Raw genomic sequence first — 25,907 nt, forward strand, 5'->3', positions numbered from 1 at the left:
GGAACTAAATTCTGTAACAGTGGATAAAATATAATCATATTCATTTAAATAATAAAGCAGAAGTACTCCTTAATTAAAATTACAGTAAATTAAATCACAATACTATGAATCTCTCTTCTCTGGGAGAAAACTGTTACATAAGCATGGATTTCATTATTATGCTAGCCTAATAAATCCCTGAAAGACATCTGCTACCCTCCTGACACTACTTCTCTCACCACATACAGATACAGCTTTCATCTCTGCGGTAGTCCATGCTACAAACATCCTTCTGTGGTTTCCTCACCCCATAATGTTTTCTGGAGGTGAAAGACCTATGGCCTTCCATTATTTTCTAACCTTTTCAGGCATCTGCAGCTGGGAGAAGGGATTTCTACTGAGGTATTTGTTTTCACAGGGCTGCCAGCTGACCATCCTCAGTTGTGGTGGTCAGTGTTCATGAAAATCAATCTGCAAATTTAACAGCATGAAACCAGATAGTTCCTTGTCATATTCAGACTTGCTCAGCAGCTAGCTATGTTTGATAGACAATGATTTGAAGTGTGTTTTTACAGTGTGTTTTTATTTTGTTAGGGTTTGGATTTTTTCTTATGTGCTATTTTTTATCTATAAAATGCAAGGTGGGTGAAAGGGGGTTTCTTTAAAAAAAAAAATTCCTACAGTGAATATGCTTTCCTCCTAGAAATTCTATTTTTATTAGCTCAAAAATGATTAAAGGTTGAATCTTGTAATGGTTGATACGTCAAAGAGCTCTGGCTGCGTTCCACTTACAGCAAGCACCAAAAGAATAAGAATTTTTATTATCTTTCTGTTCTAGTAACCTTTTAAAATTAAATGGCAGAATGGATTTTCCATATTTACTTAGCAATAAAATAGCAGACCCCTTTGCAGTTTATATTTAGCAGGAAAATACTGCTTTTAAAGAAAAAGTGTTAAAAAAAATTAGTACTTTTCCCCTTTTTGCAAATCTGCAATTCAGGAATGAATTAACATATCTGCGGAGAAAGAGCGGTTTTCATGGAAGCAGAATGTCTGACATAGACTTTCATTGGCTTCTGGTGACCCTGTGAACAGGAATATGCCTGTAAAAGTGTGGATTCTGTTCTGTTTATCATTTTACTATAATTTCACCTCCATATGATTTAGTTTCAGTCTGCGTTAGATTTATGTGCTGCTTTTAATTGCTGCTGCAGCTCTGTAGTCTCCTTTAACAATCTTTTCTGGATTTTTTCAGACTGTACACTATTTAGTAATGCATCTAAGGGCACCTACACTCATGACAACCTGTGGTGCTCTCTCCTATCTCTCTTCTCCAAGTTCCACCATCTTTGCATTTACTTTCCATTGCTGCTCCTTGAGTAGCATTCATCCTTCTCCACTCTCCTCCAAACCCCCTCCCTGCACTCAGTGCTGTGCTGTGCTGGCAGCCTAGTGGGGGACTCAGACACAGCACAGCAAAACTCAAGGCTGGGTTTAGGCTGCCACTGAGGAAACATCTGGCCACAGCTTTTTTGATGACATGCAATTTAACAACAGGGACTTTCTTCATCTTTGTAACTGAGTGCTTGGCCAGTATAGTTCCCTGATTAGAAAATTAATTCCTTGAGAAAGGTGGCCTGGAAAATAATCCTCTCTTCATCTCCCAAACCATTGAGGAAACTTTCCCATTACTGTCTGTGTTTGCAGTACGTGGGCAAGATAAAGGATATGGTAGGGACTTTGAAAGCTGTGCCAAAAAATCTTGATGATTAGAAGTTGAGAATTGACAGCTGTGACGATAATGAGAAAGCTGCAGATCCTGAGGAGAGGCCAGAGAGAATAAATTCAAATCATACTTAGAAGTTTAGATTACATATCTCTAAAGCAAATTTCTGAAAAAAACATTTTCAGTTCCAGATATATTCATTGCCTTTTCCTCCTCTCAGCTTAACCTCATATAAAATTGCTTCTGCATAGTTCCTATCAAATTGAATTTTGATGGGATCTAAACAGTGTGAGAAATGAAGATCATGACTCCTTCCTGGGCACCAGCTTGTTTCAGTTGGTTGTGGACTTTCTCTTAAGTTAGTTGTTCCTCTTAGACCCATGTGATCATTTCTGTTCAGACGGTGGAAAAAAGGCCAAGGACTGCCTGAACCTGCCAGAAAGCTCCTGTCAAAAAAATAAATAAAAACAGAGGATGAACAGCATTTGAAATTCTTAGTAAACCCAGAGATTTCCTATGAAAACTAAGCAAAATTGTTTCTATTCATGAGCTTCTAAATTGAATACATCAGATCTAGTGCTTTGAAGTGTTGTGGTTTTTTTTTTACTTTAATCCCCTAATTCTCATATAGAGACTAGATAATCTTCCATTTATAGCAATGTAAAGCTTAGTTGAAATATACAATATTGTTTATTGTTTATCTATGCAAAATATGAACTTGCATTTAAAACAGTTTAAAAGCTACTAGCAAGAGAAACCAATTTTATTTATATCTCTCTGGCTGTTTCAGTGATAAACAGATGGCTTTAAAGCACAGCTTTCCCACGCAGCATCCTATCAACTTAAATGGCAAGAACCTTGCAGCTTGATTCTGTAGCTAGGGTCACATCATGTTCTCCTCCAGGCTCCCTGTGCTTCTTTATTCAGTAGAAGTATTCCTCTCTGTAAGTCTGTCTTCGGTTGTTACATTAGGCATCAGTAGCTTACAAACAGATACCTTACATGAACCATGGGCTTCTAATTCTTTTGAGTAGCACAGAGCAAATGAAACCATATGGATGCCCAATGTAATGTTATGGAACTGTAGGTAATAGGTTGTTTCTAATAAGCAGTGGAAGTCTCTGAAAACAGTGTTGTATTTTTATGAAATCGTGATATTAAGGCACAAACATTATACTTGCAGAAACTTGGTTTCAATGCTACTGAAAGAGGATGGAGACTTCAGGCAGAATGTAGGTATTGAGCTAAACTTGACTATGTTCATGTTTAATTATATTCAAAATATAATAGCCATATCCCTAATACAGGGGACTGAAAATAAGAATTCCAGCATGTTTGGAAGTCTTCTGTGGAAGCTGGAAAATATTCAAAAAAGATAAGTGTTGCCAATATCCTGTTTCTTTGTTTACAATAATACTGCTGTAGAAGTACATCTTGGATATAATGAAGTTTTCTGTGGTGGAGAAAGACAGGTAGGTTCACAGTGGCTGAACAAAAGTGAAGTTTGAACTATGTTTTTGATACAGGATTGTTGATGTGTTACCGTTGGCTTTAGTTGCATGTTTATGTGAGAGTATCAGATCTTAAAATCAGTGATGTTAAAGAAACAAAGTGAGTTTTGGAGTAATGGGAAATAAGATTTTTTTAAAATAAAAAAAAAAGTAGCAACAACGTACCTTAAAAATGGGTTACAGATATATTTGTTTCATATATCACTATACTGATGATAAGGATCATCTGCATTGTGTTTGTTCATATTGCTTGTTTGATCATTTCAAATATGTGGGTATGATATAGTGTAACATTACCACTTCAGACCTCTAGAAGTTCTTTTGGAAAGAATTTCTCATCTCAACTTTATAATTTCCTTTTTAACGTGGTTCTTGCATAAATTCAGAAAGCAGACAAATACTTGCAACTGTGATCCTTTAAACAACATGAGAGCACACTTCTAAATTTATAGGATAAAGTTAGGAAAACTGTCGAATTTACCAAAATAAACACTTTCTAAGTATTAGGCTACAATTTTCAAGGAAAATATGATTCTGTGTGCTATCACTCTGTGTGCCAAACTTGAAGATGCAAGGATGCAATGTCTTTATCCATTTCAAGTTAGATATCTGAACTTGGGCTTTATTTAGACAGATGTTGTTGCCATCAGTTGTACTGTTGCAATATTTGAAGAACTTTTTCTCAACAATACAAAGTGAATGATTCAGAAAGCTCCAGCCTCTTCTTAGAAATAAAAGCCTGCTACTTTCCACTTTAGTCAAGTTTTTAATTTTAGAATGTTTCAACATGCTGTAATTCAATTGGGAAAATTGTATTTTGGTTTAATACTGAAGTAGTGGCTAGACTGTACTTCTGTCATTAATTTGCTATTTGTTTCTGAAATCATCATGAAAGAAGTACTATTTAAGAAAAGGCCTTGTGATTCTAATTTTATTTCTATAACACTGTGAAGAGTAGAAGATTTGTTCTTGTTTGTGCTTGCATAAGCAACTAGAATGACTGCATGTGGTTAGTGGACTTTAAATAGCAACTCTAGAGTATAAAATGTTCAGTTTTCAATTGAAGTGTATGAACAGAAGCCAGGGCTTTTTAACCTTCTAGTCCCTAAAGTCTGCGTATAGAGCAAACTTAAAAACACTTTGAGGTTTGACTGTGTTTTTGCAGTGGAGTAACAGTAGTTTATTAATTCTAAAACATGAAATTATGCATATCCATCTTAATGCATTATAATAATTAATTTAGTTGACATGATTTTTATGCAGTAACTTTTTTGACATTTCTAGAGTTTATCTTTAAAATTTATATACACTCCTATTATGTTATTTTATTAATCGTATTTAAAAAGGGACGTTAGATATTGAATATTGTACCTCAATTTTATTGTAATGATTTTACTGGTTACCAGGTGGGGTGGCAGTTGAAAAATTTGGTGAATGCACTACGAGAGGATCCGAGTGGTGTTATCTTAACTTTGAAAAAGCGACCTCAGAGCATGCTTACCTCAGCACCAGCTTTACTGAAAAATATGAGATGGAAGCCCCTTGCTCTGCAGGTAATGAAGCTTAATCATAAGTCATACACCATCATTTTAGCTATAAACTATCTCAGTGATGCTTTATTGTGCTTCATCTCAGCAGCATATGGATTTACTCTTGTATGCTTTGAAAAATTGTTTCTGAAATGATTTCTCTGCAGTTTGTTCTCATAGGCTCAACTGAAGTTAAACCTGTTAGTAGAACTTGTCAAAGTTCAGAAGTAATCAGCACAGTGCTTTTCAAGGCAGAAAAGTAGTCCCAGAGACTTTTCTAGCCATAGGGAAGAAAGCATACTTAAGGAACTTATAGATTTTAGTTTATCGTAGTGTTAAGTTCTCCATACAGTACGACTTCAAAGAAAGAGATATGGAAGTGATCTTTAGTCCTCAGTTTGATCTGTCATGGAATTGTAGGAAAATATATGCAGTGATTTTCTTCAACAAAGCACGTGACCAGCAAAATTTGCCCTACAAATAAATCTGCATGTTTGTCAGAGTGTTCCTTGTGAAGGAACCATTGCATACGGATTTAGTACAGGATGACCAGCTGGATCTTTATTTTTAGTAAGCCTACGATGTGCTGAAAACCATGGGATGGTTTCATTAAAACGTTCATGTTTCACTCCAGGATAAAATGTCAATGTGATGGATTTCTCTAGGAAATAAAAGTTATCTCCACTCTGATAAAAAAACATGTAACCAACAGATGGAACTGAAAAAGAATCCCTTTTTTTAAATTCAGTTCAGATAGGGCAATGTTTAGAATTTTATTTTCTTTGCATAATGAATGCATTCTTCAGTACATTTTTATTGCCACAGTAAAAAGTCTAATTTAAAATTAAGTACATTTGAGAGAGAAAAGACTTCCACATCGTTCAAGAGAAAGGAAAATGAGATGTGGAAATGCCACTGCTAATGGCTGTGGTGTTTGCCATTTAAAATAATGGTAGATTCATAAAAAGAATTAATATCTCAAAGAACTTCTTTCAGCTATGTATTTTTATACATTTATTTGATCATGATTGAATACCTCATTGTCTGTCGAACTGACTAAGGTTATGAAGATTGGGATGTCTTGGTCATTCAGATATCAAGTACTGACAATATGTGTAACAAACTTTGAACCTAGAATATCACATGAGTGTCTAAACATAAAATTGCTGATCTATATGCATACGTGTGTATGAATGTCCATGCTTGAAGACTCTGCTTTTTATCATAGTTTTAGTAAAATTATAAGTACAAATGAAAAATGCATATTGTTGCTTCATTGCTTTAAATGAGATCAAATGCTTTCATTCTGTATCCCTTTTGGGTGAGTTAGTTTCAGTTTGTAAACTTCAGTTTATCATTTGCCTCTAGAGTCATTCAACTGAAGATCACACAACAGAAGTTTATGAGACAAGCTATTGATCTTAGCAATTAGGCCATTAAATCAAAAGGGTGGGAAGAAATTGGACGGAAACCAATTTCCACCAAACGAAGTCCAGTAAGAATGTGAGGATTCCTGCAGTCCTGTTACAGTGAAGGCAATCATGAGACAAAGTTGTGAGCATGTTTGAAACTCCATACTCAGTTCTAGAAACAAAACTCCTTTAGTGTGTTCTATTTGGCTCTTATTTACATCTCAGCATCCTTAGTTCAGCGCAAATGCTAAGGTTTTATTCAACTTATTTAGCTTTATAAAAGTTAAATAGAACAGTTACTGTTTCATTCATCTGTAAGAATTTTAAATTGATCTACCTTAGTTGACAGCAAAATGAACCATACACATACTTCTTTCTCCATTTGGTGATAAAAAGAGTGCTGACAGCTAGATCAAATAAAGATTACCTCTGTTAGATAAGATGAAACTGAGTCTACATAGAGGTTTTCTGTAATGTTTTCAGGTTGAGTGAAAGATAGACATTTTTGTTCGTTATTGGCTTTTTTTTCTGATATCATAGAAAATCTGGGCTTATTTTCTGGGCTAATATGAGTACAAATAGAGACACTGCTAAACATTAAAAAGATAATCCCAGTATCATGACGCCATTCTGATACACCAGGAAAAGGTCAGAACCTCATTCAGTACTTCTGTGTGCGGTGTACATGTGTGTCTGTTGTAATTTGTGATTTTTAGTGTGAGAAACAGCAGTTTTCCTGAGTAGATTATCAAAAAAAGCTCCAGGGTGATGTGAAGACAAACTTCAGAGGTTGCATACAGAGGAGTTTTTTGTTGTTAATTTATGCAAACGAGAGGTGAGCAGATGTTAGAGTCTGTTGGAGTTAAAGTTTAAATGCAGCCTAAGTGTGAAATTGGTGCTGTATGCTTGATTAATAAAAAGCAGTAAAAAAAGAATACAATATAATTGATTGTATAGCTATTAAAATATGAGGTAGTGTTATAAAATTTGAGAAAATAAATATAGCTAATAAAAATATGTTTTAATAGCTCCTATTTTTCTATTGCAGTATTTATTTATTATAAAAGACAGAAAATGTTAGGAAAAAGAATCTTCCAAAAAATCCTGTGTTCTGTGATTGAAGTAACATAGTGGCTGTTCCAAAATTACTTTTGTTCCAAATTCACATAATCATGTGCTTGGAAGTTAATGAGAGAGGACAAAATAAAAATGATAGCAAACAGGAAAAAAGATAAAAGGAAGAGCAGTACTTCCATCTCCTTTGGAGACAGAGGAAAATATGATAATTTGTTTTCCTATATTAGGATATCATGAAATAATTGAGGATGTTATAACTGTGCTGTCATCTCAGAGCTAAGTTAATTGAACCATATGTATAATTCAACGAACACAAGCTATAAAGACATTATGACTCAGTATAATAATTCTGTTAAAGTACAGAAAGTGAGTGAAAGCCTCAAGAGACTTTAGAATAAGTTGGGGAGATGAAATTGTAATAAAATGTGGATTAGGATCTGGAAAAGTTTGCTGTGTTTTTTTCTTTGGCTCTGCAAATGAGGAGAACAGAGGAAAACGCGGTGTCACAACTTGCAATGACTGAGTTGGAAAAGTATAAATTTGCCCCAGTGTAAGGGGGCTGACAAAAACAGAACTAAGAATTTGAATGCATGCCATCTGTGAGGATCTTTAATGGTTGTTAGAGCAAACGTAAATATTTCAGCTATTAAAATACGAAACACTGAGATTGAGAAACATTTGAAAGGTTTTAAAAATTAATTTTTGCTGAAAATGGATAGTGTTCAGCCATTGGTAAAATGCATTTTGCTTGTTTAGCTTATGATTCTATGTAGGAACATGAAGTTTGCCATTTGCAGCAGCATGAAAAGCTGAATTTCAGAGAGCCATAGGAAGTGTGCCTATAAACTGGGAAAATGCTAGAGGAATCCTCCAGTTCAGGTGGTATTCTGGTGCTATCAGTATATCTTATCAGTTTGGGGAGTGACTTGGTATGTCATCAAACTAGTATTCTGCCCATTCTGTGTAGCAGTTCTGAAACATTGCCAATGGTTTGACGTAAAGGAAAACAGTACAACTAGCTATGGCTGTACTATTAACCATAACAAGTGTGTACGTACAAGTGCATTAACTCACCAGTAGTGAAAAGAAAACATCCATTTTTTCCTCCTGCAGTGTCCTGATTAAATAAGGTGGTTTGGGTTTTTGCTTTCAGTCACTTGATGATTGTCTCTTTTAATATCTATCAGGTATACCACTTCTTGCAGTAATCAGAGTTCTCCCTTAACACACTTTGGAATCATGACAGAATGTTGGCAATCGAGGGATTTTCGGCCTATGTTGTTTTTTTCATTGCTTTTATAAAATCTGAATTAGACAGCTATGGCCTTGGAGAATTGTTTTTTTGTTTGTTTTTTGTGTTTTTTTTTGCCTTTGCAATGAAGGTATTCATTAATATGGTATTGTACTACAAATATTAAGATGTTATGCCTGCAACATAAGACCTACTAAATTTGCCTTTCAGTTACTTCCTCTGGTACACTGGTATTTCAGATTGCAATGTTAGTACTTCTGACTGTTACTGAATACGCTCAACAAAAAAACCAAGTTCCATTTTTATTTTTTTTTTTCTCTCATTCGAGATAGAGATGATTTAATTATCTTGGAACTTTCCATATTTTTGTCTGTCCCCGGAGCAATCAGCTGGCAGTTCAAAACATAATATAAATAAACCTCTTTTACTCTAGATCGTCTCTTTTATTTCTTCTTCCCACTTTGAGTTTTTCTTGGGAGGTTTCAAAGGAAGGCTCTCTGAACTGCAGTTTGAACAAGGGGGAAGGTTCAGTAAAGAAGAATCTTAGATTCTCTAAGTTGGTATCACCATGATAGCAAGAATCTAACTGCAAAGCCATCTTTTACTTCTGGAAAATGCTTTGTAATTATTCAAAAGAAACCAGACTTTGACTATGGTGTGAAGATGTTTCATCCAGTGTCTTGAAAAGGAATGGTCACACTTCAGCTAATTTGGATGAAGCGCTGCCAGTTTCACTGATGTCAGTGAGGCGGGGGGCAGGTCCACTGCCATCTTGTGTCTTGACTTGGAAAAAACCTTTTGACTTCACTATTCTGCCACAGTCTTAATCAAACTTATTTAAATGTCACATTTTGTATATTTAAAATAGTTCACTGTACTGTTATATATGTGATTAAATTTTACTGTTAAGAATTGCCACAACCTCAGCATCTGTATTATTTTAAAATAATCTTTATTTTCAATTAGATACACATCTCTACTATGCTATCTTCAACATTTCAGCCTCCTGAGAAGCAACAGTAACAGCAGAGTGCTTGAATTGAGAGAAAATCCTACCTTGATTATTATTTAGTATTTTTCCTCATTATATTGCTCTCTTCATTCAACTATAGGCAATGTTATGTTCTGTTTGAATCATATACTATTAGCATTAATGACTTTACACTTTTTAATCATTAAATGTGAATAAAATGCTATACTGTTGGCTCTTCAGTTGCTTAGCTGTCTCTTAACTACATGGAAACTTAGCACTTTTTGCAATATTGTTAAAATTAATTTGGACTGGGTTTTTCTACAGAGTTTGAATTGGTTACAGAATTTCATTACTTCATGTCATGTTCATCTTATAAAAGTTTGTTATTGGAAACATTTTGTTCAGTAAATCATAATATCTTGGTCCAATATGAAAACATATATTAACAGTAAAATCTGTTTACTGCTGCAAATACTGTGTAAAGATATTACCACTTAAAATACTGGTTTTGTTTATATTTTAAAAATTGTGTGCCTTTATATGGAGCAATGTTTCTCAAACTGTATATTGCAACTACCAAGGGAGTTAATGAAAGGTTCAAAGAGTTTTAAAAAGCATTAAAAAGAATTTTAGATGGTATATATTAATTATTAATTACGTTCATTGTTTAGAGGAAAAAGAAGCCAATAAAAGAGAAAAAGCTGACAATCTCAGTTTCGGAATGGGAAAGCAATGCTAGCTTCTCATACCAAGAAGGAGAGAAGGGGACCACAGGACTGACCTAACCAGAATAGGGCAGTCAGTATATATGCTCTGTCACTCAGTAATTATAGTAACTTTTTACTTATTTCTCTCTCATAGAAGAACTTTGCTGTTGTAAGTAAAGTTGTTTTTCTATTTTTTGGACAGCTGTCAATTTGGTAGAGGATCCATGATGACTCATAATTTTGAACGAGGATGGTGCATCCAGAATGTTTGAGAAACAATACTCCAAAGTGTAATGAAACATGCATATTGTTTTGGTCATTGGGGATTAACACTGTAGGGCTTTATGCAGGATATTTTTGAGGATATTCCAGTTCTAATATTATAACTTCTAAACTTTCTCCGTCAGGTTATTCCCATGAGTTAAGTATTTAAATCTGTGGTCCTGAAAACATTTTAGTTTTATTGCTGTTTCAGGATTCCCACTTGCCTAGCCAGCCTGCCAAAAGTGACTCCAGCAGAGGAAGTTCTAGTCTTTGAAAGAGAGTTGACTCAGTGATAATACTTATCTCCAAATCAGACATACTGGAATTGGAGTTCTATGATGTTCAGAGTGCCTACATGGCATAATATAGTCCACTAAATGACTGCCATTGACATATGGGATAGATGCAATCTGATTTTCTTGTGGATGCACAGATTGACTTAAACTAAATGATTGGTGAGAATTGCAATGCAAAATGACTCAAGGGTGCACCTTACGTGTACCCTGAAGGTTCTGAAGGCTCCCTTTTCAATAAGGAGGGCCTGAGACTTTTAATTCCATATGAAATGAAAGCTGAACTCCTAGATCCACGAGGTGGTAACTACTGCAGTGTTCTTGGTGTGTTGAGCTACTGTCAGGGGAGCACATCTGAATGTTTTCACCATGTTGCATTTCTTTTAAAAGAATTCACTGATTTATTAGGTTAAGTGATGGTTTAAAAAAAAAAAAAAAAAGTGATGGCCTGTTTTTAAATTTAGTTTTCTCCTTTTGTTCCAGTCTTTCTGGAACAAAGCTTTTCTGCTTTTGTAGAAATAATCCAAAGAATTGAATTTGGCAGTGTGACTTAGATATGTAAAAGACGTGAAATACCCTAGTGTGTTTTGGGGTGATCCTAAAAGATTATGCTTTCTCTCGTACTAGATTTTATTACAGCTCCTCTTGGGAGCTTCTGGGCCCTGGGAAGATTTACCTCTATTACAATTACATGAGATACCACAGTCATTAGAGCTTCTACCAGCTACACTGTAATTCTCACTCCAGAAAACATGCCAGTATTTAACATAGGAACAGTTTGAGGGAAACTTTCTACCTTTAGAGCTCTATTTTTTTCTTGGTATTCTAATCACCTCACTTAGCCAAAAGATGAGCCAAATTTTGCATTTCTCAAAAACCAAAACTTCCATTGATTTACAGTCTCCCAGCAAACTATTCTGGAGGGCAAGCCAACCAATATAGCTGGGCTGTGTACTCTCAAGATCTTGTGATGTTATATGGTGGAATACTCAGGTTTCAGCAAAACTTTAGTCCAGAAATGAAACACATTTCATTAACATTTAAATAGCTAAGCCCAGGTAATTCTGGGGAATTCGTTACCTGTGTCTTGTAGCCCCCCAGCAGCTGCTCAGAATGGGTGTGGGCTAATCAATCCATTGTAAGCCCAGACCACAGTTATACCCAGGCATGAATTTCCTGGTGACGGAAAGCATAAATTCCTATTAATTATTGCTGTTAAAAAGCTGCCTTCCTCTTCAGTGCGGAGAGGAGCAAAATCCTCTCTCAGTGCTCCTGTCAGTATGAGCTATAAACAGCAATGTTTTGGGCCTAAGAAGTGTAAACATGATCCTGGTAACAAAATTCTCTTGGCTTAGGAAAAAATAATTCTACAAACTGCTCAACAATCTGCAGTGTGCACTTACTATAATAATGCAAGGCATTGGAAAGGGAAAATAAAGGCTTTAGTAAGTGGTTCAAGAACATCTGTGGCTACTGTGTCACAGATGAAAATTTAAACAATAAGGTTTTTGTTCTTCTGAAGTTCTCCTTGTTTGTTTTGTTGGTTTTTTTTGTTTTGTTTTGTTGGTTTTTTCCTTCCTCCCCCAGTTTTGCCACCACCTTCAGTCTTATTTTTGTAGATTTCAGTCTTCTGCTTGTTTTTATTGGTCATAAAGTCTTTTACCTGTCTGGTTTTGTGTTTGTGTCTTTCTCCCTTTCTTTCTGTAAGTACTGGCTGTCTTTCACTGGTGTGTTTACAGAATACTCATATTAACTCTATTGAGCAACAAAAGAACTTAGCAGTATCATTGTTTATAGCAGAAAGATTTCTACACTCAGCAAGAGAATATTTGTTTCATTTTATAGACATCATTCTGAAAGTAGATGTAATAAGTTTTAATGATACATTTTTTAACATGAAGTTTATTATATTTGAGATAAATCTAACACAGCTCTGCGGCAAAACAAAACAAAAAACACACAACAGAATCCAGTTAAAAGATGTCTGAGGTTTCCTAAGTGGCATGTGTTCTTCTTAAAATACAGTTTGTAAAAAAAAAAAAATGACGCAATGGAGAATACTTGCTTGATGAACATAAATTTACAAGGGCTCATTGCTATCTTGTGAAAGGACCGTGCTTTGAAAAAGTTCTTGAGATTTTTTTGCAGTATAGGTACCAAGGTTAATATCTAGAAAATATAAACTGGAAATTCTCTCGGTGCTTTCTCTGTCATGCTCTGTTCTTCATAGTGCTGGCAGAAGGATCTTTCTGCACACCCATTTGGTCAGTGCTTAGAGCTACTCTGTCATAAATACAGTCAGAAATATTTGTGTTCTCCAGCAGTTCCTAAGTTCAGAAATTATAGGTGTAGTGTACACTGTGTCTTCCCAAAACCTTTTTCTTCAGAGATTTCACTTCCGAAAAGATGCAGGAGAATGTACTCTTACAAAACAAAACTCAGTATTTAAATTTTAGGGTGCAAGCAGACAGTACTTCACTTGCATTTTCTTCTGCTTAAGTTCATCTATCAGACAAGCCAAGAAGCGTTAGGCAGACATTGTTAATTAGACTACAGCAGTCTATGCTTGCTTCTCATTTTGTTTTTATGTATTTGCATCTGTATAGAGAGTGCTAGGAAATCGTGCTACAATTTCCAGTCCTACAGTGATTTAATAATTTCTTCAAATGGATAATCGTTATTTAGCTAGTCAAGATAGTTGAGTTGAAGGAGAAAATCATGCTTAATTTGAGAAAGAGGTAAAGATGTGATTAAGAGGAAGGGGCATGTTTGAATGGGAAAGATAGCTAGGACACATTATTATTCTGCAAGAAGGGTACAGATTTTTTTTGGTTTTGTTTGTATTCTTTTTGGGGGTTTTCTACCTGTGATTTACTTTGTGACAAGTTTACCTAGGAAAATGAAGAATAATAATAATTTCCAGTTTATTCAATATCATAGCACATGTGCTCTTGAGGATGCTGTACCTGACTTTACGGCACCTGCAGACAAAAACTGAAGCTTTTATAGCTAATTCTTAAGCTGTAGAACAGATGGGGAGAGAAGACATTCAATTTAATGCCTACTTATGAACATTTACTGTAAACACTAGACTTTTTCTTTATAATGTTAGTTAAATTAAGCAATTCACTGGATTCTATATGCTATTTACTCATGAAGATTTCACTAGTGGCTCTACTAATTACTATTTTTATGAGCATTGGCAATAATCTTGCTGTGCAAAGGGGAAAAAAGTAAGATATGATCAGATGAGTCAATTTTATAAGCACAATACTTGTCCATTCATAGATCCACATCCCTAAACAGAAATGTTATTTTTTTCATTTTAAAATCATGTAAAAGATTAGAAGTGCTATTTCTTTAACTTTCTGAGCTGTAGAGATTTTTTTTTAGCTATTTCAGTTACAAGTAAATTATATTTAAGGATAACTGTGATTTTTTTTTCTCTCTTTCCTTTGAACCAGCCTCTTATTCCCAGAAGTCCTACAAGCAGTGTTGCTACACCATCCAGCACTATCAGCACACCTACAAAAAGAGACAGCTCTGCACTCCAGGATCTTTATATACCACCTCCTCCAACAGAACCTTACGTTCCCAGGTAAAAAGTGTTCAGTACTCTAATTCAATACTCTGTTCTCTGAAATGTAGAATAGTCTATTGCCTATTACAGTGTTGTCCTACTTCAAAAGAGAAAAATTATCCAAACCCCAACATATGTAACTATGAAAAGAGTTTATTCCGTTGCCTAAGAGCTATGATGGAGGTTGTGCTAAAAGCAAGAAACTTTGCAGCTTTGACAATAAGAGCGCTGTTTTGTTTTGCTTTACTAATTTCCTTTTTGAACATATTTCATTAGTGTATGAGCAGTTCTCAGGATTGCATCTTAGTGTGGGATTCATTGACCTACCTTCACACGTTCCTAAATGATTCAGTAAAATTTCTTAATACACACGGATGTTGCTTTCTTAAAATTCTGAGAGAATTGCAGCTGTATCCATAAGGACGGCAATAACCAGCCGGAAGCCTAAAGATGTATTTACAAGTGACCAGCATTTTTAATGTTTCTGTATCAGATGTGGCACGTCCACTCAATGTATTTTTAAATTACTTTTTGCTATTCTTTTAGTTTACTTTCTTACAAACCTGTTAAGGGCACCACGTCCTTTCTTGTATCTGAATTTCCTGTACCTGGGTTTTCTGGTACCTGAGTTTTTCTTAGACTCTACTACCAGTAACTCTTCTAGCCAATTAATAAGATTTGTGACCTGATGCTGACAAGAATTTCCTGGGGGCTGTCCAAGAGTGAGGTAGATGGCAAATTAAATTGCCTCGTGGGGAGGAGAAATCATGATTCTGTGATTAATTCTTACTCTTCAGAGAGATGAAAAAACCTTCCAGGGCAAGAAAGTGACTTTCTATTTCATGATTTAGATGATACCATGGGCCTTTCTTAAAGCCATAAGCTGAATCTTGTTTTCCTTCCTCATCCCTACTTTATATGCTGCTTGGTCTGGTTTTATTTCTGGGGAGATTAAAAAAAATACTGCAGAAAGAAACCCCAACCAAAACACAGTCTTTGTTTACTTTTTGAATGTATAGTTACATGGCAAAGACCTGCCACTCTTGCAGCTGAAACTGTACTCTCCTGAAAGAAATAATGCCTTTGTACTGGTGCTAATCATGTTTCCTACCTCAGAAATATTTGTTATTTAATAAGGAACACATCCTCTTCTTTGAAGTATTTTTGTAAGATATTCATATTTCAGCAGTCTTTAAGTTCAACTCTAGAAACTGGTATCTTCAGAATGCATTTTGGCTATTTATTAATACCATCAAATAATGCTTATTAATGCACAAGTTTGGGCCAATTCTGATGAAATATGATAACACATATTAACACAAGGTTCTTTAAGCTACACATTTTTTATTTTGCCAGATAAATCCTAATGAACTGTAGTTCGTTTCACAAAGCTGCCACATAAAGTACAGTGTTCCTGAATGATCTGTTTTGACATTTCATCAGGTTTTTTTGGTCTATGATTAACTATATTTAAACATGTCTTTATTTTGGGTATTATCAAAATGTTCAGAATCTGTTTCTTAGTTTGTTGTTGCTGTTCTAAGGGGGAACTTTAAAAAGTAAAATGCCCACCATTTGTTCCTGGAATAGAATAAAAGATTCGACATTTTGATGTAACTTGTAAAACCCCAAACCCTGCTGTCCTAGTGGAGACACCCACAGATGCTACAACTTCCAGCACAACCACACACAAATAGCAGGACCCATCCTTTTCTTGTGATGGTTACTGACAATTGCAGGTAGCAAATTAGTGCTTGGTCAAGTCTGTTGAATGCCTTTGGAAGATACATCAGTCTCCGTTGCTTTCCCGCCAGTGTCCCCTGCCACTGTCACAGTCACAAGCTTTCAGCCCCGTGGAGCTGTGCCCTTCCCCCTCACCAGCACCATCTCTGCTCTGGGAAAGCCTGGCAGAGCTGGTAAAATGGATGGAGAGGTTTTCTGTAGTTTCAGTGCCATGGCCAATTCAGGATGGCTCTTTCTTTTCCACCATGGCTGCTTGGCTTTGCTTTGTACTCATACAAGGTTACAGGGCACAAAGAGAAGTATGGGTCAGCTTTGTATTTACATGGTCTAGAGGGGCAGAAACTCTACAGTGAGGGCATGAGGCCACAGCTACTCTCTTGGCAGCCTCCCATGCATTTTGCTGCTCAGAAATTACTGTCTGATTAGGTCTTTTGCAGCCATCTCCAGGCACAGCCATACCAGAAGTTTTTCAGAGTCCTTCTTTACCTAGTGCAAGGAGAGGGCAATCTGCTTGGGGTTCTCTGTGTAGGTTGTGCAGCGTTCTGCTTGCAATAAATTTCTGTCCTGGGACAGCAGCTCATGACAAAGTGTTATGCATTCTTTTTGTTACTGCACAGGTATATCTATATCATCTTGGAGGCCCAAATTGGCTACTACAGAACTCTGTCAAATGCTTGTAGGTTCTTCTTGCTGAGAGGTTAATTTGTAAGAAACTAGGCAGAATTTATCCACGCTTACCATACGGCCATGTCTTAAAACTATTTGATTCAAAAATTGATTCAAAAAACTGTTTGATTTGGAAGTGCACATTTGAAAGTCAACATTATTTCCTTGCCCTCAGTTAGTAAGTGCTAGTATATTCCCAAAAAAATCATAAAAAGAATAGCTGCACATCAACTTTATTTGTATGATTCTTTTCTAAAGAAACCATTAAAATACAATCTGCAATGGAAGCAAATGAGCAAAGATGTGAGATAACTAGCGTATACATACATACAAATACATAATATGTGATCCTGATTTTAGCCAGTTGTATATATTTGCTGCTTGTGTGGCATGCTGATATTTTGCCATTTTTAGTTAAATATTCATGTTTTAAAAAATGAATGTCTTATTTAAATATATTATGTAATATATAATAAATATACCTTTTATTTACTGAAGGGATGAAAAAGGAAATCTCCCATGTGATGATGTTGGCAGACATACAGTGGGCAAACCAGTTCATACAGGATCCGAATCTCCAAACTCATTTCTTGACCAGGAATATCGAAAGCGTTTTAATGTGGTTGAGGAAGATGCAGTGTTATACTGCTATGAGTATGACAAGGGAAGAACAAGTGGTCCTGGAAGGAGAGAGAGCACACCAACGTACGGTATGGCATTTTGATCTGACATTATCACAGTTTGTTGATTTTAGGATTTTTCGTACATCTGGTCTTGTATTTAAGCACAAAAATAATTCCAGTGGCTATTGAATGTGCTGAGAATTTTGTACAGATTTAGTTTAATTTCTACATAAAAGCTTATTCTGTGCAAGCATATATGTATTACTATTATAAGGATGGCAAATCCAGTTTTGTGTGGTGATTTTTCTGAATCTGCGTTCTATAATTTTATCAGCTTAATTTTCCAGATAACTTTTCAGTATCATTTTGTCAGAAAAACTGGCAGAAGGCCATGCATTTATGCTAAACCCTCTCTATGAAATCATGTTCCCAGTGTAAGTGTAGGAGTAGCTATATAGGAATTGCTAGGCCTGAATCAGTGATTGAGTACCAAGTGAGAATGCACGGCTAACCAAGGGCACATTGGTGCAAGCAGTGCACCCGGGCAACTGGAAGAGGTGGACCCTAGATGCATTCCTCCTCACTCTCATTTAAGGGTTAGCAGCCAAAGAAGCAGGATCTCTATTCAGAGATCACCCCTTCTGGGGACTTCACTGACCTCCAGAAATGGTAAGCCACTTGACCTTGTATCTTCTTCTGAACTATATCTTGACAAATGCCTTTACAAGTGTGTTCAAATTGTGGTAGAAGGCAATATAATCACCTTCCCTTGCTCCACAGTAACATAGGTATATTAATTCTGCATTAGAAAAAATTTACCAAAGTAATTTTAAAGATCAAAACTTTTTCAGATGAACAAGAAGATGGTATTCTGTTTTCATGCTGTACTATGTTCTAAAACTCTCCTATTCTTCTCTAGTTTCAGAAACGAAAAATGACTGATAGTATGCTTTTTTGTAATGCTGTTTTAACATTCTCTAACTTTTTATATGAGAAATGATGACTTGCTATATATAGCAGTCCCTATTTTATACGTCTGTGTGTTGTCCATGTAAGAATTTCGTATGTAAATGCACATGCATGTTCATGGTACTTACATGTCTTGGATTTTCTCTTATTTATGGTGAGAACACTGAAACAATTTCTGATGAGAGTTTTGCTCCTCAAAGCTTTGTTCTCCAGATTATTTTCATTTTGAATCTATTGGAATACAGCCTTTACCTAGCATTTTATTTGGGCTTTGGACTAGGAAAATTGGTTTCCTGTTGCTATACAAGGAATTGTTCAGTGATAGAGTTGTTAGTACATGGGAGAAAATTAAGAGGAAATTTTGTTTTTATAAAAGTTATTTTGACAGTCCTTGTAATAGCTCAACACATGCTTGAATGTTTTTTCACCCCATTTGCTGTTATTTCAATTATTAAACTGAGCATAGGCTGCATCTTGGAGTTGTTATTGTAATCCTGACATCATATCCCTTTGAGAAGATGACAGGCTTAATCAGAGAGGAAGAATATATTTGGTACATCATGCAGCCAAGATCCAAAATCACCTGGGAACCATGATACAAATCGAGCTTGAGCTGTGTAAAGTATCCTCGGGACTTTAAGCAATGTGCTTGCATTGTGCTTGCACAATATTAAAGGATGTGTTTTTATAAAGTGCACTTGTTCCACACAGCCACACAATGCTCCTGCAAAATCCTCAGTATCCTTTTGATTTTGAAGTGCTTTCAGATGTTTTTTAACCATGCCTATATTGTATGAAATAAATGATAAGTGTTCAAAGTTGATATATTAATTTTATTGCTCCTGTATTTCAGTTGGTGGATGTAGTCCGTTCCATTAACAGAGATGTACTCTCTGTTCCAGATGTTAAATTATAATACTAGTATTCTAGAGGGAGGACGACACTTTGTTCAAGGACTGCTGAATCCATTATTTTATTACAGGATAGCTTTTGTAGCATATTTTCCTATTAGCTGAAAGGGTTATAAATACATGGATCTAAGACCACTGAAAATCAGTCACTTTTTTAACACACTTCTTATACAACATTTCACTTTTAATCTGACTTCTTTTTTAATGCATTCACATCACAGAGTCTGTTCTCACTTAAGTATATTTTCTAAAATTATTACCATTCCAGCATTAAATTCACAAGTTTCGCACATGCCATTTGTTAACATCACATTGGCGGCTAGGCATAACCTAAGAATTTCACAAAAATCTAGTAAATAACATCCCTCTGGCTTACAGTAGCCTATTAAAGAAGGTCAAACAGAGTTCTGAGAAATAGAGAAATAGTTGTTTTCAACATATACTCATCATTAATTATATGGTGGCATTAATTTTCTTTAATACTTTTCAGTCCTCCTTTGTGAGAGTTAACAGGGTTCCTCCATGATTTCTCTTTGAGGAGTCTGTTGGCTTCTTTCAACTGTTAACAAAGAAACTTCTCTTTCGTATTCTTACTGGCTTACAACTGTTGTATAATTGCTGCTAGTTGGCCTTGAAATGCTTCAGTTTGCATCCCAGCAATGAAATTTTCCTGAGTGTAGTCAATAGGCAAAAGAGGTTCAGGGGCTTCACATGGGCTAACGTGAAAGAGATAGTAGCAGCAGCAGACAAATGAAGATCAAGTTTAAGGAAAGAAACAAATTTGTTCACTGCAGTTTGGCTGCCAGACAGAAAAAGAGTGTAGATAAATTCAACAGCTAGAGATATTATGGAAAAGTTGGTATGACTATAGCTTCTGATAAAAATCACAATTTACATGATTTTCTACTTATTGCAGCTTTTTGATTTTGCAAGTGCTTGCCATAGCATCCTGTGAATTTATTCTAACATAGAAGATAAGGTCGTATTTCTAGAAAAAATGACCAACATCTTTCTTATCAAGGATAATACATGTGCACTCATGAAACGACTTCTAAATGGTGTACTTCAAATCTCAGTGACTTCAAACACACTTAATGATGTGCCCATAACTAATAAACTAATTGATAAATAGGGAATTAAGCATAAGCATTTTGTATTCTCAGTAATTATGTATTTGTGAATTGATCTCGTTGTCTATAGAGAACATACTCATTTTTTTGCCATGTTCATTACAATATCTTAAAAATTTTAAAGACAAAAACAGCAAAACACAAAAACAGCATATCATTATGCTGCACGTGCATGGTAGTGGTGAGCTTCCCATGGATGCCATTATTCATTAAGTAGACACATTTGAATATTTGTTTTCATCGTAATCAAGTATCTTCTTTTTCATCAAAAAACATCAAAAAAGCAGAATGAAAATGATGACCTTTATGTCGGGAGTTTTCCAATATGTAGCTAAAAAAACTTCTAATTTTTTAATTTTAAGCTCTAATACTTTTCAAAACAAAATATTTTCCCTTTATTTTCTGTTAGCAGTAGATAAGAGCAAAGACTGATCTTGTTTCTGAAAAAAAAATCAGTGAGATGGACATTGTGCCATTTGCCATGCCACTTTACATGGTATTTTTTTGCTTCTGCAGGCGATCTAACTTGCTGAAAACTATAGCTCACTTTAAGTAATCCCATTAAGTTGCATTGCACACTTTCACTGAATTTCCAGCTGTATTTGTGGAAATCTTAAGCAGAAATCATAGTTGACATATTTTAATCATCCCAGCAAAAATGCTATTTGTAAAAGTATCTTAGTGATGTGAATGTGATTCTCTTACCAACAATTCATTCTGCATATGCTTTAAAACAGTTTTCTATATGTGCGTGCCAGGGGCTTTCAGAATAACAAACAGATATTGTTAATGAAAAGCAAACTACGTAATTTCAGTGTGTTTCTCAGTCTCAGGCATCAGTTTGGTGAGGATTTTGTAGGGCACTGGATTTAGTTTCTAAAGTTAAAAAAAAGAAATCCATTAAATACTTTTAACTGCTTCTTGCCTGTTAAAGAAAACAGAACTTAATCTCTGGTTCAGAGGCTATGCTGGATCCTCTTTCATAAGCAATGCTGTAGAATAGCGGCTTAACACTTAATTTCTTTTTTTCTTTCAAGAATGTTACTTAAATATTGCCTTTTGGTGCATGATCTCATTTTTTTTTCCCTCTGTTTCTAGGGAAACTAAGGCCTATTTCTATGCCAGTAGAATATAACTGGGTCGGGGATTATGAAGATCCCAGTAAAATCAAACGAGATAGTAGGAGAGGTAAGTGATCTGGTCATGTCTTGTACAAGGCATTATGGGTTTTATCATGCTTCAAGCAATGCCACAGGAGGTATGAATACCAAATGTATACATGAATATAAGGAAATATCAGACTCACTCATGAAAGAATCACAGAATCACAGAATTGTAGGCGTTGGAAGGGACCTCCAGAGATCATCCAGTCCAACCCCCCAGCCAAAGCAGGTTCCCTACACCAGGTGTAGAGGCAGACATGTAAAGACATGTCTGAGTTTTCCTAAATTCGTAACCATTGGTTCTACCTTGGGAGATCCCTCAGATAAAAGCTGATAGCTACGGAGATAATTTCAAAGGAAAGTATGGATGATACAGTGAACAAGCTTGGGCTGCACATTCAAAGCAGGTTACTTGTAAATGTATGAGCCCACAGTCAATTGTATTAATTTAGGATTTGTTTTTTTAAAAAAGATTACAGATATGATTATAAGTGTGCCACTGCTGATTTTTTGAAAGCTTCAAGACAACATCAGCATTTTCTTATATGAATCTTCATGTAAGTTTTCTTTTCATTGTCAGCAAAACTAGAAACCTGAAAAAATAATGAATTTCCCCTTCAGATCAAGATTCAATATCTTCTTGCTATATCCAGCAAAGAAGCAAATAAGTTTTGCTAATGAAGAAGTCTTGAAGTCTTAAAATTGACAGCAGATCTTCTTAAGAATATTGTATATACCTAAAAAAAATCATAATTGTGCTTTGCATTACTCTTTCGACAGAAAATTCATTGCTACGCTATATGAGCAATGAGAAAATAGGCCAAGAAGACTACATGTTTCAAAGGAATAGCAAAAAGGATACTGGAAAGAAGTCAAAAAAGAAAGGAGACAAGGGTAATAGTCCTAGTCATTACTCGTTGTTACCTAGTTTACAAATGGATTCATTGAGACAAGATGTCATTGGCACACCTGGACCAGAGACCACTTTGTACCATGTGAGTAAAAATAATTTTAAAGGAACCTTTTGCTCTATGCTTGCTATGAGAGACTGTCATGTTTTTGTAGAGATGTTGAAGACTTTTTTTGACTGGTCATCTTGCAGTTCTGGCCTTGTTTCCTGACCTTCTGATAATAATTTGTTTAAAGCATGCTATTTAGAATCTTCCCGTTAGAAATGCAGAACAGACACCTATAACACTGTAACTAGATGCTACTTATTTTGCTACTGATGGAAAGGAAAGAAGCAGTTTGACTGAATGTATTTCAACGCAGTATGCCAAGTCACATTAGATAACTCCTTTACTATAGCTATTGAAAAGGCCTGTTAATGGCAGGAAAACTTGTTGTGGAGGTATTTGTTTTTCCTTTGAAGTGGGGAATGCCCTGTTGCATACTGATTACATGTTGTATGCGTAGCTGTTTTTAATACAGATAGAATAATAGATTTCAGTAACTTAAAAGTCAATTGGAAAGGAAAGAGTCTTCTGAAGGGAATGTAAAATGAGAATTCCAGTAACTTCCTAGTTTTCAAATGTGTCTAGAAAATGTAGATTGACAGTCACAACATATTTTAGATATGATGTTCAACCTCATGAAATCATTTACGTTTTAGACCTGTCGTCATAGAGTAATACACACACAGTTATACAGCAAAGCAATAGAAATAATTGTAGTTACCTTCATAAACTAGCACAGAGAATGTGATTTAGATTGCCAGTGTTTAAGGGTAGCAGCACTGTGGGGGGCTTACCAAGAACTTTGCTTTGAAAAACTAACAGCTAGATTTCCATTGAACATGTAAGATCCAGGTAACTCTTGTCTTAGAAGCATTATAAAACACTGCTACAAATTGTTGTGTAATAATTGGTTTGGATTAATTTAAAATAATAGAGTTTTTAAATTCCTTTAAGCTTTTTGAATGGTGGGCCCACTGGGTTCCAAAACTGCTTTTTGCACTGCATGTATAGGTGAGTGACAAATTTCAGAAATTATGTCATTACGTCATTAATTCTTACACTGTACTTCAATTGACTCAGGTACCCAGATGTGAAAAGGTTGTTGCTTTTCTTTCTTTTTTCTTTTTTCTTTTCTTTTTTTTTTTTTTTAAATAATTAAGGCACGATGTTAAGTTTTTTTCTTATGTTATTTTCAACCATTTTACAATCATAGCAAGTTGGAAATCTGATTGTGTAGAGATTTCAATTGATGTCAATTTGCAAAGGCAAACTGATGTATAGGTGCATAATGCAAGAGGCATAGGAGTTTTTAAGTAACTGTCTGTCCTCTTTGCAATGTATACAGTCTTTTTTATAAAAAAACCTAATCAGTCCGTGAGACCTTGAAATCAAATATTTACAGAAGAAAACTGAAAAGTTATTTGTGTAACAGAGGCATTCTATTCTGTAAAGAACAGTATGGTAAATTAGAAATACTCCTCATGTTTTGAGAGAATATTCATCTCTCAGTGGCATTTCTTTGTTAGTAATTATTGAATTTCTTGTATACAATGAAACATTTTTAATGTCATTTTCACTTTCCCTTGGCTGCCTCTATTATCTATTATCTGTTTCCAAAATCTGTATGAATAAACAATATAAACAGATACTGGAAAACTCTTCAAAATTCTTGTGTGAAGGAATAGCAACCAGGACTGACTACCAGCATTCTTCATGCAGATTGGGCACTCATCTGCAAAATGCACCTTAACTGTTAACGCCTCAGTTTCCACCACCATCTGATAATCCCTTTTGTGGATCATTACCACAAATGTGTATCTTCGTAATGCTATTAAATCTTCTTTTTGCTTCTTTTCTATTTTTGCTTCTTTGCTATTAAAGCTTCTTTTTGCAAGTTTAGTGGGAATTCATTTACTTATAAACATAAATAAAGGTTATTTGTTCTTTAGAATGCAAATCAGCATTGATCTGCTCACTGGTTTTGGAGCGGAATGTGTGAAGTAGGAACAGTAATAGGAAGCTTGGGACACTGATTTGTTCACAGGACAAATGGAAGGAGCCCTTCACAAAGCATTCACAACCTTATAGTGCCCTATCATAGGAAGCATCCTGGCTGCCACCATGCAATGCAATACAGTTCCCTGTTTATGGTGGTGCCACCTATGCATATGGGCTTAGAAAATCCTAATTTAGGTTGCAGAAAGGTCTGTGTTTCTTTGCCACGTAGAAGAACATATTTACACTCTGGTCTGAAATAAGGAAGCATACAAGAATTTGCTAATATCAGTTACCTAGTTTTCGTAAAGATTTTGCATTATCTGGAAATGGGAGTCTCTGGATGAGCAGTAGTTCAGTGCAAGAGGAATGGTGATAACTCCAGAAACTGTACTAATAGTAGTAAAATGTACTGTTGTTTTTTACTTTTTTGCTTGGTTTGGATTTTTTGTTTTGTTTTTTTTAAGAAACAGATGTTTTCATCATACTAGAATTTCAGGTGAAGAGAGAGTACTGTGACTCCCTGGGGTGCAAACCACAAGCCAGTGGTCTTTCCTGACAGGTATCTGTAGATGAACATATCTCCTCAGGTCCAGAAATTAAAATATACTTCACCAATCCCCGGTTGTTCTTTATGTTAAAAGATTTCATCTGTTAGCCTGTGTTCACGTTCTGCTTCCAACATTAGATATCATTGTACCTTTGTCCTCTAGGTTTAAAGGTCTTTTGTTACCGAGTTTTATCTCCCAGTTAGAAACTGTCAGGTTGTAATCAAGTCCCTTTGTATCCTAATTTTGCTTGAAAGGAATAAATGTCCATCCAGGGTTTGTTATTAGAGAGGGTGTTTTCACACATCCTTTTGTTATTCTCATGATTCTTTCAACTCCTCATTTTTCATCTCAAAGTACACTAAATGTTCATCCTCAAGTCTGTATGCAAGAACAGGACATAAAAATCCAGGACTGAGCTACAGGAAAGGAAAGTGACTTTTCTATTCCCATTCACTACTTCTCTGTTTAAATATTAAAAGGTGTTTACTGATTTTAGCCATAGTCTTGGCATGGAAAACTTTACTGCCTGGTATTCCCAGTCCAGTGAGTTATAACTGGTATTCCTTGTTCTTGTATGCTTGGCCATGTTGAGACATAGAACTTCTTGGGTGTTCTTTTTGAATAATCTGTGACTCTAAAACAGCCCCAAATATGGAGTGCCAGAGAGTAAGGTCTCCGGATGTTCAGGTGGGTCCTTGTGATTCCCCACACTGCATTATGGAATACTGAAGCTAATAGAAGACTGCGATCTGCTGTGGAATGAAACTTCTGAAACATTTGATTTGAGATGATGCAATTTCTGTGTAAAATTAAAAACAAAGAGTAACTCTTTCTATCTTTTTTCTTTTTTTCTTTTTTTTTTTTTTTCATTCAGAAAATGGAATGGAAACCATGCAG

The 25,907-nt window shown here is 35.4% G+C and overlaps 1 protein-coding gene across 6 annotated transcripts in view; it reads left to right on the plus strand.

Annotated features, from left to right (window-relative positions):
• The window catches only part of CNKSR2 (connector enhancer of kinase suppressor of Ras 2), a 204,265-nt gene that overhangs the window by 106,451 nt on the left and 71,907 nt on the right, over window positions 1-25,907 (plus strand). For 3 of the 6 annotated variants that reach the window (XM_052673741.1, XM_052673742.1, XM_052673737.1), the window contains exons 9-13: window positions 4,623-4,769; window positions 14,188-14,321; window positions 17,211-17,422; window positions 21,444-21,533; window positions 22,289-22,503. In XM_052673741.1, coding sequence (XP_052529701.1) covers window positions 4,623-4,769; window positions 14,188-14,321; window positions 17,211-17,422; window positions 21,444-21,533; window positions 22,289-22,503 — 798 coding nt within the window. The remainder of the gene's footprint in view (window positions 1-4,622; window positions 4,770-14,187; window positions 14,322-17,210; window positions 17,423-21,443; window positions 21,534-22,288; window positions 22,504-25,907) is intronic. The other 3 variants (XM_052673738.1, XM_052673739.1, XM_052673740.1) reach the window with 1 other exon arrangement.

Source organism: Tympanuchus pallidicinctus, unplaced genomic scaffold (assembly GCF_026119805.1).
Source record: "Tympanuchus pallidicinctus isolate F22 unplaced genomic scaffold, pur_lepc_1.0 scaffold14, whole genome shotgun sequence".
Lineage (NCBI taxonomy): Eukaryota > Metazoa > Chordata > Aves > Galliformes > Phasianidae > Tympanuchus > Tympanuchus pallidicinctus.